This window comes from Oncorhynchus gorbuscha, linkage group LG12 (assembly GCF_021184085.1).
Source record: "Oncorhynchus gorbuscha isolate QuinsamMale2020 ecotype Even-year linkage group LG12, OgorEven_v1.0, whole genome shotgun sequence".
Lineage (NCBI taxonomy): Eukaryota > Metazoa > Chordata > Actinopteri > Salmoniformes > Salmonidae > Oncorhynchus > Oncorhynchus gorbuscha.
In genome coordinates, this window is record NC_060184.1 from 45,284,862 (window position 1) to 45,300,881 (window position 16,020).

The 16,020-nt window shown below is 42.7% G+C and overlaps 1 protein-coding gene across 1 annotated transcript in view; it reads left to right on the top strand.

Annotated features, from left to right (window-relative positions):
* The window catches only part of LOC123991051 (dnaJ homolog subfamily C member 13-like), a 60,150-nt gene that overhangs the window by 22,412 nt on the left and 21,718 nt on the right, over nt 1–16,020 (top strand). Inside the window, exons 5-24 of the mRNA XM_046292194.1 lie at nt 458–499; nt 1,555–1,755; nt 1,974–2,180; nt 2,352–2,447; nt 2,651–2,742; nt 2,962–3,128; nt 6,089–6,168; nt 6,259–6,428; nt 6,664–6,696; nt 7,298–7,397; nt 7,562–7,669; nt 7,815–7,970; nt 8,237–8,293; nt 8,389–8,510; nt 8,664–8,739; nt 8,848–8,943; nt 9,070–9,210; nt 12,944–12,961; nt 15,483–15,565; nt 15,780–15,933. Coding sequence (XP_046148150.1) covers nt 458–499; nt 1,555–1,755; nt 1,974–2,180; nt 2,352–2,447; nt 2,651–2,742; nt 2,962–3,128; nt 6,089–6,168; nt 6,259–6,428; nt 6,664–6,696; nt 7,298–7,397; nt 7,562–7,669; nt 7,815–7,970; nt 8,237–8,293; nt 8,389–8,510; nt 8,664–8,739; nt 8,848–8,943; nt 9,070–9,210; nt 12,944–12,961; nt 15,483–15,565; nt 15,780–15,933 — 2,199 coding nt within the window. The remainder of the gene's footprint in view (nt 1–457; nt 500–1,554; nt 1,756–1,973; nt 2,181–2,351; nt 2,448–2,650; nt 2,743–2,961; nt 3,129–6,088; nt 6,169–6,258; nt 6,429–6,663; nt 6,697–7,297; nt 7,398–7,561; nt 7,670–7,814; nt 7,971–8,236; nt 8,294–8,388; nt 8,511–8,663; nt 8,740–8,847; nt 8,944–9,069; nt 9,211–12,943; nt 12,962–15,482; nt 15,566–15,779; nt 15,934–16,020) is intronic.

Consider the following 16,020-nt stretch of genomic DNA (forward strand, 5'->3'; position numbering starts at 1 on the left):
CCACTAGGCTACCTGGGATGACTGCTTTGTCATTGTTTGAATCACACACAGATTGCCCCACACACAGATTGTCCAAAAACAAAAATCTTAAGATTCTCTCACTCGTGTCCTTTGAGAGAGCTGTTTCTCACACACCATGCATAAAACAAAATGCGTTGTCCTGAAAAGGTGTAAGAGACTCTGAGTTTGATATTTCCATAAGCTTTAGACCAGCATAGTGACTTGACTCATCTCTGATGTGTAATTACACTTATTCAAAGGGTGATATCTCAATCTCCTACCTATCCAGGATACATTAATAGTGCTGATCTAGGATCAGCGCCCCTGTGTCACGTAGTCTTCTTCATTATGATGTAGAAGACAAAGCAGGTCTAAATTCAGCACTGAGAAGTATTGTGAATACGGGCCCAGATTACAGTGAATACATATTTAATCTGATCTCTCTTTCTCTCTGCAGAGATTCAGAACAGACTTCTCAGAGGGAAAGATCACTGGCAGGGTAAGTCTTGACTGAGGAAATGGAGAAAGGAGGGAGGGAATGAAGACCTGAACAAACGAGTGAAAGGAGAACTGAAAGAATTGAAGTGCTCCTTTACAGAATGTATGACCACACTATAGAGGAGAATAGAATATGAATGGCGATAAGAACAAATCAAAGGAGGGGGGGGACGAGTAAAACAAACACCCCACACACCCCAGGGCCATGTTGAGTAGAGCAAAGAGGAGGAAGAAGGGCAGAGTGGAGCAGCCTCTGGTTGTTGTTCTTCCTGAGTTGACGATAATAATAGGATGTCTCCGCACTGAGCTGGTCTAGCAGACTCAGTCAGGAACCCTGAGGATTTTATTTAGTGTTTCACACTGCGTCCAATATGGTACCCTATTCCCAATGTAGTGCCATTTGCACTGTTTTAAAAGTAGTGCACTATAATAGAGAATAGGGTGCCATTTGGGACGCTGTCTCTGTCTGTGTTCCCCTCCATCAGCACAATCCCATTTCCCTGGGAGAGAGAGGTTGGAAAAGAGCAGCCACTCGCCTGCTCCCCTAAAGGGTGACTTTCATCTACAGCACAGATCAATACAACTTCCTGGTGATCTCTTCAAAGAGGAGCACTATGGTTACGTCTCAAATGGCACCCTATCCCCTATTGGCCCTGGTTAAAAGTAGTGCACTACATTGGGAATAGGGTATCATTTTGGGACATATTCTGTTTTTAAAAGGGCAGCCAGGCACAGACAAGGATTATCTTCATATTTTTGTAAACCAGGGTCTTCTATAGTGGTTCAGTTTCTATATCCATTAGTTGTGAGGGATAAAAAAAAACACATTGTCAATTTGATTGATTGGTTTGCGTTTGAATGTCTGATAGATCTCTAGGCGTTATCATTGTCTAGCTCTGGTCCGGGGTGTTACTGTACATGTGGCTTGCTGACGCCGAGCATTCCCCAAGCTGCACGTAACACTCTGGACCAGAGCTATATTATGCCGTGATGCCATGACCAGTTTTGTCCACTTTATTAACGTGTGTGTGTGTGTGTGTGTGTGTGTCCCGTCAGCGCTACAACTGTTACAAGCATCACTGGAGTGACACACGGAAATCAGTGAGCCTGGAGGTGACCCCGGGGGGAATCGACCAGATTGACCCCCAGACCAACCGGGTTGTGTGCTCCTACGACTACCGCTCCTTGGAGTGCTTTGCAGAGCTCAACGACTACCAGGGGGCCTTCTGCATCCTCTATGGGGGCTTCAGCCGCCTGGTACGTCTCTAAATGTTTAATTGTCTGTGTGCAAATAAATGTGTTTATTCCCTTGTGAAATTCCACTTTCCAGGACTGACTCGCGCACGTACTGTTTTAATTGCACTCTCTCACACTCACCCCCCTCTCTCTACCTTCCCATCCCTCTTTCTCTTCTCTCTCATCCCTCTCACCACCTCCCCATCCCTCTCTCTATCTGCCCCATCCAACCCCCTCAGCACCTGTTTGCGTCAGAGCATCGGGACGAGATCATCAAAAGCGCCATTGAGCACGCTGCTAACTTCATCGGCATCACTCTGCGGCTGCGTAAGGACCCGCTTACCTTCGAGGACTTTGTGACGGACCGGCTTGGGAAGTACGGCTCAGACGAGTGTATCACTTCCCTGGCAGAGTTCGTGGTGCAGAAGGTCTCCCCGCGCCACTCGGTCAGAATCTAACTGCCATCACCATCGTTCCTTCCTTTATATTTGACCTGTTTACCTTTTTTATGAGGAGATTTTGACTTTGTTTGGACATTGAGATTAAAATGTGCTTTGTAGTCAACTGGCCCTTATCAGCTTGAGACTAACTTCTCCTGTACTGTTTGTCCCTGGCAGGAGCCCATCAAGAGGATCCTGTGCCTGACAGAGACATGTCTGGTGGAGAGAGACCCAGCCTCCTACAACATAGTCACCATCAAGCCCTTTGGAGAGGTGAGTGGCTGTTACAATTCCAACACAAACACTGGGGTTGACTCATCGAATTTGTAGAAGTCTAATTTTCCTTGTGTTATGTGGGTTTCAGAACTGTCATTTCTATTCATTCTATGACCTGGCCTCTGCCTCAGGCTCTGTTAAATGCCATGTTTGTCTTTTTCAAGTAAATTGCACTGAAGCACCGTTGTGTGTGTGTGCAGGTGTTTGCTCTCATCTGCGATGCAGAGAACCCCCAGGTGTTCACCATAGAGTTCATCAGAGGCCAGATCAGGAAGTACTGCTCTACAGACAGGTACTGCACAAAACAGCTCTATCATGGCAAATGTCATATTTGCCCTCCCATTTCCTTTTCTGTTGGCTAAGCTCACTAAATCTGTTTCTGTTCACACCCTGCTCATATGTACTGTACTCTCGATCCTGCATCGTTGTCTTTTTATATATTTTCTGTGTGTGCGTCATATCTGCATATTCTTGTCTCTTTCTAATGACTTAATTTGATGTGTGTGTTTAGGGACTCCCTAATGGCCAGCCTGCTGGACGGGGTGCGTGCGTCGGGGAATAGGGACGTGTGTGTGAAGATGGCCCCCACCCAGCGGGGCCAGCGCTGGGGCCTAATGAGCATGCCCGTGGACGAGGAAGTGGAGAGCCTGCACCTCAAATTTCTGGCAGCGCCCCCTAGTGAGTGACACCCCTATCACAGGTTTGATTTTTGACCTGGGGTGTGTTCAGTATTCACTAAATGGAAGAAAACTGACTTAAACTGGGCGGTACTACCTGAGCTTGTCCAAAAGCAATCGCTCAGGTGTGCCCAAATGAATTGTTGTATCTCTAAAGGATTGAGGGGTTAACTTTGGGTTTGGCCTGAGAATGAGAACTCTATGTGGCCCGACTGCCTCAAATTCTGTGAAATTGATTAATGCGCAGTGGGTTTTGGGCTTGCCGTACCGTGCTGTGTTAAAGAAAAACTGTGCGCGTCTTCGCACCTTCATCCTAATACCACTCTTACTCAGCTGCAACAGCTGGGGCCCCTAGCGGCACCAGGATTCTAATATTGACCAGAAAAATGTGTGGTCGTGTTTCAAATTGCGATACGGTTAGGCTGGAGTGCACTCGTGAGAACGAGGATCTACAAGACCATGACAGGCAGTGCATCTCAGTATCAGGAGGAGCGCATCGATTGATTATCAGACAAGTTGTCGGCTTTTGGACGGGAGTAGCAGGGGCTACTATGAGAGTGTAGAGGAAAAGCCACTTTTTTAAGCTACGTAACATGCTGGCAAAATGTTCTGATCAACTAATACATGAATAAGATGATCATGAGCACTCACCTCAATTTAGCTAACCTTTCCCCAGCCTAATTTTTTTTTGTGTGTATGTACTATGTAGGCACCTGAGCTGAGCCATGAGGTAGACTAGGCATCTAGCACCCCCCTATCAGATTAGGGGAGGGGCAGCAATGTGGCATATTTTTTTTAATGTACTTTTATCTCCCCCACTTGGGTTCTGAAATCACCATCACCCACTAATTCATTTTTGCAGATTAAATAACTAGCTCAAACACTTATCAATATAATTTTGGATTTCACCCCCATCTCAAAATCAAATGGTTTTGACAGTTTACTTTTATTCTGGTAAAACACTTTCAACCTCGCATAGATAACAATAACCTATCAAATTATACTGAATAAAAATATAAACGCAACATGCAACAATTAACGATTTTACTGAGTTACAGTTCAAATAATGAAATCGGTCAATTGAAATAAATTCATGAGGTCCTAATCTATGCATTTCACATGACTGAAAGGCCCACCAATTTGAGATCAGGCCCACCCACTGGGGAGCCAGGCTCAGCCAATCAGGATGAGTTTTTCCCAACAAAAGGGCTTTATTACAGACAGAAATACTCATCAGTTTCATCAGCTGGTGAAGATGCTGGATGTGGAGGTCTTGGGCTGACGTGGTCACACGTGGTCTACAGTTGTGAGGCCTGTTGGACATACTGCCAAATTCTTTAAAACGACATTGGAAGCAGCTTATGGTAGAGAAATTAACATGAATTTCTCTGACAACAGCTCTGGTGGACATTCCTGCACTTAGCATGCCAATTGCAAGCTCCCTCAACATTTTTGACATCGGTGGCATTGTGTTGTGTGACAACTGCACGAGGGGCACCTGTGGAAGGATCATACTGTTTAATCAGCCTATTGATATGCCACAGCTGTCAGGTGGATGGATTATCTTGGCAAAGGAGAAATGCTCACTAACAGGGATGTTTGAGAGAAATAAGCTTTGTGTATATAGAACATTTCAAGGACTTTACATGTTGAGTTTATAATTTTGTCCAGTATACATAGGCTGTCACTCAACTAATAAAGCTGACTATTTTATTTTTTGCCTTTGAAGCTGAAGGTACCGTGCAGATGTGTAAGATCAGGCCGCATACCTCTCATTGGTCAGTGCGTGAAGCTGGACATGGTGCCGTTTGACAACAGTAGACTACTAATATTGCCTGGGGTTGGCATGGAAAATAATTACTTGTAGATCAATGACTGTCAACACCATTACATGCTTACATGCTTGCATCCTCACCTTCAGTGTCGAAGTATCAGTTGTCATAAAATATTAGGTATTTTCTGAAGGTAGAAATAATGTAATCAAAAAATTATATACAATTGTGAAACGGCGATTTGTCATATTTGAATCGCTTTTTCTGACCGACGCATGCTACATTTGGATCTGTTTGGGATTTGCAGACCGATGCTCTAGTGTCTTAAACATATTAATCAGGGACGGGTACTTGGCGATGAATCGTTACATCCCTACCAAATATCCAAACGGAGATTCAGTGAATACAAAATTCTGACATTGATTGATTTATCAAAATCAGCTTCCAATTTGCTCATTTATCCCTCCTCCTCTTCAATGTAACTATTCCCAGGGCATTGCTGTAAATGAGAATGTGTTCTCAGTCAATATACCTGGTAAAATAAGGGTTCATTTAAAAAAAAATCCCCAATGGTGCTGTCCCAATCAAAACAGTGCTGAAATGATCTAGGTGACCACATATGACTATTGCTTTAAATTTGTATAATGATTGGATATGACTTTGGGGGTTTCAGTTTAAGCAACAATTTGATACATGCCTTTAATTACATTATCCTACTTTACTTCAATATTTTCGTCATTCAGTGGATCATAACTAAGGTGAGATTTCCTCTCTGCTCTTTTTGTAGGCCCAAGGGCAGTGGTTCTCAAACCTGGCCCTGGGGACCCAAAGGGGTGCACATTTTTATTTTTGCTCTAGCACTACAAACCTGATTCAAAGCCTCATGATGAGCTGATAATTTAAATCAGCTGTGTAGTGCTAGGGCAAAAACAAAAATGTGCAACCCTTTGGGTCCCCAGGACCAGGATTGAGAACCAGTGCCCAAGGGCTGTTTCCTCGTCTCCTCACTCAGCTTCAGCCCGCCTCCGCCGCATTGTTCTCAACACCAGTTTAAATCAATATACTTTTTTCTAGAAATCTTCCTTTTTTGCGCTCTGCTCATTTAATTTATGTAATGTCGGACCAGGCTTTAACTTTCAGGCTCGGATGAGAACTAGTTTGACAAAGTGTCTCTGTCTGTCCTTCTCAGATGGAAGCTTTGCAGACGCAGTGTTCAGATTCAACGCTAACGTATCCTACAGCGGTGTGCTGCATGCAGTCACCCAAGACGTGAGTGTTCAAGCCTACCAAGGAGAGTGTGTCTTGTCTGTAAGTGTATTAGGCCTACCTTAACACTCCTTTCCTCCGGCCGTCTCTCAGGGTCTGTTTTCAGAGAACAAGGAGAAGCTGATCAGTAATGCCATCTTGGCCCTGCTGTCCCAGGAGTGTGAGCTGCCGGGCCTCAACGCCGAGCTGGAGAGTCACTTTCACGCCATCCGACGCCTCGTAGCCTCCAAGGCAGGTTTCCAGGCCTTCACACAGCTGCCCAAGTAAGGCATCAAAACACACACACACTGCTAACATTTCTTCCTGACTTCTCACTACCCCTCTCTCTCTCCTTCAAAGCTCTGACTGTCTAATTGTTCTTATCTCTCCCCACCACTGCTACATTCTCCCTATCCTTCTTCTCTTTCCACCCCCTCTCCTACTAATTATTGCTATGCAGTGTTGTGTATTAGTGTTGTGGTAAGCGTGTAGGTAACAGACATACTCTGTCATTCCAAGGTCTGGTCAAGGGTCTGGATTCACAGATGGAACGTAAATATGAATCCATACATCTCAGTTTTCCCTCCTTCTCTGCCTCTTGTCTGTCTAACCTCCTCTGTCTGACTCACTGACCGACTACGTCTGTCTGCCTCTGCCGGTTGCTCTGTTTCTGTCTCTCTGGCCTGCTGTCTGTCTCTGGCTGGCTAACCTGCTATCTGTCTGCTCTCCTTTCATCTGTCTACTACTCTCCTTTCATGTGTCTCAAACACTGGGAGAGCAAAAGAGAAGTGATGTCATCTGTCCATCTCTTCTTCACCTCTGTCTGCCTGTGTACAGTTTGCTTATCTCTCTCTATTTTGTTCTCTCTCTCTCTGAACTGGGTCTCTCTTTCTCTCTCATATATCCAGGACACTATCTCTCTCTCTCTCCTCTGGGGTCACTGAGATGTATGAGAGGATGTGTATTTCTATTCTTGGTTCCTGTGGAATTGAGAATAAACCCACAGACTCATTGAAAAATATATTCTTGTATCAAAGGCCCTTTTTGAATTTCCAGTGTCAATGACTGTCCCCCTTGTCTCCCTATCATGTCAATGAAATGAATGAGTGAGTCTCTCTAGTATAATCTGTGTGTGTGTGTGTGTGTTTTGCAGGTTCCGGGAGAAGTTGGGGGTGAAAACGGTGAAAGCTCTGAAGAGGAACAACAACGGAGTGACGCACGCCGCCATAGACATGCTCTGTGCTCTTATGTGTGTAAGTGCCATTTGCATTCCCTGAGCAGGTACTGAAAGCGCACACACACTATCTTACACACAATATTGGTGTGGCGACATGACCGTACACGGACTGTGACTACTTTTGTTAATGCACAATTTTAAATTGAGAAATTTCAATTGAATAGCTATTTTAATTTGCAGCCGATGCATGATGACTACGACCTGCGTCAGGAGCAACTGAACAAGGCGTCACTGATGTCTTCCAAGAAATTCCTGGAGAACCTTCTAGAGAAGTTTGTCAGCAACGTGGTACGTGTGTCAGCCTCAACCTCTACTAACCTTTTTTTGTTGGTCGTCCCGAAACACGGCAGTAAACCAAAGGAAGCCATCTTCGTTCTTTATTGACAGTCTTCTTTACATTCTTCTTTCTTCCACTTCTCTACCCTCCCTCTAGGAACACGGCACAGGGGCACTGGTGATCAGCTCGCTGCTAGACTTCCTGACCTTTGCCCTGTGCGCCCCCTACAGCGAGACCAGCGAGGGTCAGCAGTTTGATATGCTGCTAGAGATGGTGGCCTCCAACGGACGCAGCCTCTTCAAACTCTTCCAGGTAGCTAGGAGGTGTGAGAGAAAGGTAGTATGGAATGCAACGGATATGCTCATTTATTTGTTTGGATTTCAGACTAAGGGAAAGGGTAAATGATGGGAGGATTGTGGATTTTATGACTTTTCCTAACAAGGAAAAACAATTAGTGAAAGAGGGTAAAAGGTAGAGGTGGGTAAAACGAAAAGACAAATTGAAAAGGAGCGTCTACACAGTGTCTTTGTATGACTTGCTTTGTATAAGGTATGTGACTTTTTTTTGTTTTTTGTTAGCACCCCTCTATGGCCATTGTGAAGGGAGCAGGCCTGGTCATGAAGGCCATCATTGAGGTGAGGCTGGGGGAGCAGGACTTGATATGAAAAATATAATAATTTTGGTGATCGTATTGGGGATGATCAAGATTAATATTTGTTTTGTTTATAAGGAGGGGGATAAGGAGATAGCCACTAAGATGCAGGAGCTGGCTCTGAGTGAGGGGGCACTGCCCAGACACCTACACACCTCCATGTTCACCGTCAGCTCAGACCAGAGGATGCTCACCAACAGGTAAAGGACAATGGGTCGAAATCTGTTTGCTTCAGATTTATACACAAATCTCCCATAACATCCATGCATGATTTACTCAAAAGTCCAAATATCTTTATCTCAATTTAGGATTCTGACAAACTCACTCATGGTTTTTTAACTGTTTTCCCACAGGCAGCTAAGTCGTCACCTTGTGGGCCTGTGGACTGCAGAGAACCCCATTGCCATGAACCTCCTCAAGAGAATACTGGTGAGGCTCTAGACAGGTGTTCAGGCACTTCACTTGTGTACCATCCATACTGTCAGGGGCAGGGAAATTGATATTGTGTACATTCTCTCCATCTCTCTCTCCCCTCAGCCGACGGGGCTGCTGGCATACCTGGACAGCCTTGATCCCGTTCCGGAGAAAGATGTGGACAGGATGCACATCCGAGACAACGTCAAGATCGCCACGGTAACCTGTTGTAGAGACACTTGCCCAAATTCCCCTGTACCCACTCTACTGTGGTACCTTTTTAGAAATGAATGTGTGCTTGTATGTTAGCAGTACTGTATATTTTTCTCTGTTTGTCGAATACAGGACCAGTTTGGTCGGCAAAAGGTGCCTGACTGGCAGCGGGTGGCGGGCAAAGCAGCCAAAGAGGTAGAGAAGTTTGCCAAGGAGAAGGCTGACATTGTGCTGATGCACTGGAGGGACAAGATGGGCATTGCCCAGAAGGAGGTGAGGAGAGGAACTCGCTGCTCACTTTTCTTCCCCATTCAGGGGCTTCATTCTGGCCCAGGTACTGTAGTACCAGTTAGCATGGCTAACATCCAGCAGCATTGCCATTACCTGGCTTGGGGGAGACACTCGGGCAACCTGTGGGTTTTGAACTACATTCTAACAAACCGTTTTCTATGCTGTTATATGAGGCCACTGAGCAGATATTTTATCAGTAAATGTTTTATTTAAACTTTGTAAGTTACTTAACCTCTTTGGGATAGGGGGCAGCATTTTCTCTTTTGGATGAATAGCGTGCCCAGAGTGAACTGCCTCCTACTCAGTCCGATGCTAATACATGCATATTATTATTATTGTTAGTATTGGATAGAAAACACCCTGAAGTTTCTGAAACTGTTTGAATGATGTCTGTGAGTATAACAGGACTCATATGGCAGTCAAAAAAGGAAGTGGGAAATCTGAGTTTTGTAGTTTAACTCACCCCTATTGAATACACAGTGGGATATGGGTTATTTTGCACTTCCTAAGGCTTCCACTAGATGTCAACCGTCTTTAGAACGTTGTTTCAGGCTGCTGCTGTGAAAGGGGGCCGGATGAGAGCTGTTTGACTAAGGGGTCTGCCAGCAGCCTCATTCTCAGTCATGCGCTTTCACATGAGAGGTATCTTTCGTTCCATTGCTTTTCTACAGTCAATGTAATTCTCTGGTTGTAACATTATTGAACATTTATGCTAAAAACATACTAAAGATTGATTCTATACTTAGTTTGACAAGTTTCTAAGACCTGTAATATAACTTTTTAAACTTTTCATCCGAATGGACTAGAACGCGCTTTTGGATTTGTTTATCAAACAAAAGAAGTTATTTGGACATAAATGGACATAAATGATGGACATTATCGAAACAAAACAAGCATTTATTGTGGAACTGCGATTCCTGGGAGTGCATTCTGATGAAGATCATCAAAGGTACGTGAATATTTATATGGTGGATGGTGGATATTTCTCTGGCTGGTTTGGGCTCTGAGCGCCGCTCTCAGATTATGCTTTTTCCGTAAAGTTTAAAAAAAATCTGACACAGCGGGTTGCATTAACCTCTGGGATATGTGGGACGGTAGCGTCCCACCTGGCCAACATCCAGTGAAAATGCAGTGCGCCAAATTCAAATAAATTACTATAAAAATTCAACTTGGGTGAAATCACACATTCAATATAACAAATGAAAGCTACACTTGCTGTGAATCCAGTCAACCTCTCACATTTCAAAAATGCTTTACGGCGAAAGTAAACGATGCTATTATCTGAGGATAGCACCCCAGTAAACAAAGAGGGAAAAGCATATTTCAACCCTGCAGGCGCGACACAACACAGAAATAAAATATTCATGCCTTTGACGAGCTTCTTCTGTTGGCACTCCAATATGTCCCATAAACATCACAAATGGTCCTTTTTGTTTCCGTCGATATATATCCAACATGTCCATTTATTTGGCTCGTTTGATCCAGAAAAACACCGGTTCCAACTTGCGCAACGTGACTACAAAATATCTCAAAATTTACCTGTAAGCATTGTCTAAACATTTCAAACTACTTTTGTAATACAACTTTAGGTATTTTTTTAACGTAAATAATCAATAAAATTGAAGACTGGATACACAGCGTTCAATACAGGATGATAACAAAGTGTAGCGAGCATTTCTGGTCACGCGCCTCTATCTAACAGTACATGTCAAATTACCCTTGTTTTGGATGGCCGTACTTCTTCATTACACAAATTAAAAACCTCAACCAATTTCTAAAGACTGTTGACATCCAGTGGAAGCGATGGGAACTGCAAGCCCCTGCCTTAGAATTATAGATTCCCAATGAAAACCCATTGGAAAGAGTGACCTCACTAGAAAAAATTCCTGGATGGTTTGTCCTCGGGGTTTCGCCTGCCAAATAAGTTCTGTTATACTCCGAATCATTCAAACAGTTTTCCAAACTTCAGAGTGTTTTCTATCCAAATCTTCTAATAATATGCATTTCCTGGCTTCTGAGCCAGAGTAGCAGGCTGTTTACTTTGGACACGCTTTTCATCCGGATGTGAAAATATTGCCCTCTGCCCCAAAGAAGTTAAGAATAAATTTGTATTTGTTACTCCGCACGACGCTGGGCCAATTGTGCTCCTCCTTATGGGACTCCCAATCACGGCCAGATGTGATGCAGCCTGGAATCGAACCAGGGTCTGTAGTGAAGCCTCTAGCACTGAGATGCAGTGCCTTAGACCGCTGTGCTACTCGGGAGCCCATGGCTAGCATATGCACTGCTTACTTCATGTGTGGTGTCTCTGCTTGTCTATGTGTGTCAGAGGGATCCACAGAAATCTTTTTTAAAGCCTCTACAGGATCGGTGGGTCCCCCCGCTGGACAGTTGAGCTAACGTAGGCTAATGCGATTAACATGAGGTAACAAGAACATTTCCCAGGACACAGACATATCTGATTTTGGCAGAAAGCTTAAATTCTTCTTAATCTAACTGCACTGTCCAATTTACATTAGCTTTTACAGTTAAATAATACCATGCTATTGTTTGAGGAGAGTGCACAGTTATGAATTTGACAAGTAAGTCGCTCTGGATAAGAGCGTCTGCTAAATGACTTAAATGTAAATGTAAAACCAACTAGGCACATTTGGGCAGTCTTAAACTTTGCATGTACACTGCTGCCATCTATTGGCCAAAATCTAAATTGTGCCTGGGCTGGAATAATACATTATTGCCTTTCTCTTGCATTTCAAAGATGACAGTACAAAGAGAACAAAAATGTTTTTTAAATTATTTTTTTACCATATCTAATGTGTTATTCTCCTACATTCATTTCACATTTCCACAAACTTCAAAGTGTTTTCTTTCAAATGGTATCAGGAATATACATATCCTTGCTTCAGGGCCTGGGCTACAGGCAGTTAGATTTAGGTATGTCATTTTAGGTGAAAATTGAAAAAAAGGTGTGGTTTTAAAGTGTAATGACTTCAACTTTGGGAGAGTAAGTGTATGAATGATGAATAACACCGTATCTTATGGTGACAGAATGTAATGCAAGCATTTACAGTAACAGAGTTAGTGTAACAAATTACAAGTCTTGTTAGGACTAATTTGTGTCGTTGCGTAGAGTAGACCATCTGACCGGGTCAGTCATTAACAGAAGACACTCTTTGTCCTCCTGTACGGGACACAGCTGCCTCTGCTCTGGCTTCCCTTCAAATCTTTAATCAAATTATATCAACTGGTCCATGACGCTGCCACAAACCAAAGTTCACCTATCCTTAATAATTTGGCATTTTCCTGGGATTTTCTCATCACACTAGTTTTTCTTAATCTGCTAAGATAAAAAGGAACTTATTAGTGCATATTCTGAATGAGACAATTTTTAAAGGCTTAATCTGGGTATAGGTGATCCCAGCTCAAATCAATAATTGAATTGACTTTTATTTGCCAACCAATCACCACAAAACACTCAAATCACTACCACAACTGTTATTATTTGCATTTAAATCTTACTAATTTGATAAAAATGTGGGTGAATTTGGACTGGAGACTGTTTTTGTCGATGAAGATTTGGATTATGATGCAGATGACCTAACGCCATTGAGAAGCATCTCTGTTTGATCCAACTGAGGACCAATAATCTCTCTGTCTCTTGCCCCCATGCTCCCTCTCTTGCCTGTTGTGGTTCTCGGCTGTCAATGAAATGCAGCAGGACAGAAATAACCTGGTAAGTAGAACTGACCCCCTCATCCTCCCTCTTGACCCCTCCCCCTCTTACCTGTCAATCATTTAGAGCTCATGCAACACATTATGTTTTGTGATCCCATCTCTGTATTTCGATTTTGTCACTGTTTATGACGAAGTTTGTGTTTTTGTTGGTGTTTGTTATCATGATAGTATTTTTCACCTGGTGGTCAGTGACATTTAATGTTGTCCGTCCATTTGAATTTATCAATACAGTAAAACATTTTTGTGATTAATTTTTATTTATTTAACCAGGTTAAAACCCATTGAGGTTTTAAACCTATTTTGGGAGGGTGACCTGGCAAGAAGGCAAAACAGGGAAATAGCAGCGTGTCCATAAAACGTTACAGAAAAATACAGAATACACACAAAAGTCAGTGTCACAAGTTAAAGATACAATTGAAGATTAGAAACAACTGCAGTTATCACAAACAGTGTTGTCGATCAGAGTCTTAAAAACAGGCAAGGACACTAACTGCCCTAACTTTAAAATCTTCTGAAGCATGTTCCAGGATGAATGGGCATTATGGGAGAAAGATTGTTTCCCCATCTCAGTTCTAGCCTTAGGAACAATTTAGGAGCAGTGACTGAACGAAGACTATATTGAGTGACTGATCTGGTCAATAAATGTATTGCGATTTGATACTGTGATTTTATTGAGATTAGATGTTCAAACATATTACTCACCATATGTCTGCTACAGAGGGACAAGATAGAGCCATGCGAGAACTAGTTTTAATCAGTCATGGAAATAAAAGTGCTGAAAAGGAATTTGCTCCCTATTTAAAGTAAAAAAGATGGGGAACAAGTTATGAAGGAAAAGCACTGGAGTAGGGGCAGGTATAGTCAACAGCCAATAATATTGTGATATTGTCAATATGACTTGACTTCAAAAATAATATTGTCTACTGTCAAACAAGCTTTGCAGTAATGACCAATTAGCGGATATTGCCACTATTGAATCTGTCACAGGTGAATTACTATCAGAACCTAAATTAATCAACCGAAGATTCTCCCTTTTCTAGAACAAATTGTACACCTCTGTTTGTAAATCCAGTCAGATCAAGTCTTCTTTTTAAAGAGATAAGATCTCCTCTTTCAACAGAGGAAGCCAGCTTGAGAGCCCACAAGTCTCTCTCTATGAACTCAAAGGGGCATTGGATAACATGAATAAAGGCAAATCACCTGGTTGTGACGTTATTCCGCCTGAGGTCAATTTCAAATGTTGGAACCAATTAGATCCACTGTTACTTGAAATGATAAACACAGCCGTTCACAAAGGTTTATTTGGAAGGGGCGTAAATACAGCACTAATTTAGCTTTTATTTTAAAAAATATATAAAATTAAAGGTTCATGACACCACCCAGTGCGCTCACTATCGCTCTCTATCTGTGATAAACACAGATATGAACATTTTTCAAAAATTCTGTCGTCCTGTCCCCAAAGCGTATTTGTTCAAAAAAGCCAACCTCCATTACATGCTTCATCAGAAACCAATGCTCCATGGGCAGTTCGATCTCTCGACGTAGAAAAATTATTTGATAGACTAGAATGGTCATATCTTTGATCGGTGTTGGATAATATGGAACTTGGCTCCAATTTCATTAATATGATTTTAAATTCTATATGCCAATCCCTCAGACATAGTAATAACAGGCAGTGCCTGCTCGGTTCCATTCAGAATAACTAGAAGTTGCAGGCAAGGTGATCCCATTGGAGTAACCAATTAAAAGTGTTAAACAAATGAAAATATATTTGAGTTTCTTCAAAGTAGCCACCCTTTGCCTTGATGACCGATTCGCTCTTTGATGCACGCTAACTATTCAATTATATGAATTGGTGTATTGTGCATGTAGCCCCCCCCCCCCAACAACAAAAAATTAAAGATTTAGTCACAAAAATCAAATAAAAAAATATCCCGATATGTAACTATACATTTTTTCCCCCATCACTATTCAATTTTTTATTTATTTTACCTTTATTTAACCAGGCAAGTCAGTTAAGAACAAATTCTTATTTTCAATGACTGCCTAGGAACAGTGGGTTAACTGCCTGTTCAGGGGCAGAACGACAGATTTGTACCTTGTCAGCTCGGGGGTTTGAACTTGCAACCTTCCGGTTACTAGTCCAACGCTCTAACCACTAGGCTACCCTGCTGCCCCAATACATGCCATACCTTCGTATTTGTTTTTATCTATCATCTGTTTGACTGTTGTACATTTAACGTAGTCTAGATCCAGATCTGTATGTGCCCTTGCCAACTCAATTACTGTCATTATCAAGCCAAACATGACAATTTTGTATGACAATGAGTGACAGGGAGTTGCCATGATAGCACAAAAAGACTGGCACTCAGGCTACCATGAACGCTGGTGTGACTGGTGTCATAATCATGGCATCCACTCACATTGTCTTATCCTTTCATGTAGAGCAGTTGTCCAACAACCCAGAGAGAATGTGTAGTAGTGACTGACTGACATTGTTCTTGGCTGCTCTTCTATAGAACCCCAACCAAAAGCCTGTCATTCTGAGGAAGAGGAGACAAAGGATCAAGATTGAAGCCAATTGGGAGCTCTTCTACTACAGGTAGCTACACTTGGTCACGTACTCACATAATGGCTTTCTTACTAGTATAGGCTTAATTGTGTTTTGCCCTCGATAATTTTTCATGTATATAAATGTTTCTCTATCTGGAGCAGCCTTCTACTTTAAATTTTGAAATAAATTCAATCAATGCATGAAAAGTGATTGATTTTGGTTTTGGATAAGTAGTCCCATCTCTGGTTCTCCTTTGTCGCAGGTTCCAGTTGGACCACTCACGGCCCAACCTCATCTGGAACCTGAAGACACGGGAGGAGCTGCGGGATGCTCTGGAGGGAGAGATGAGGGCCTTTGGTGTAGACCGCGAGCTGGGCAATGCTAGCGTCATTTCCTGGAACCACCAGGAGTTTGAGGTCATGGTTCAAACCAAATTACGATGATATGATCATTAATCCACACAGCATGTGGATTGGTAGCTAACGTGTGTGTGTGGGTTGTGT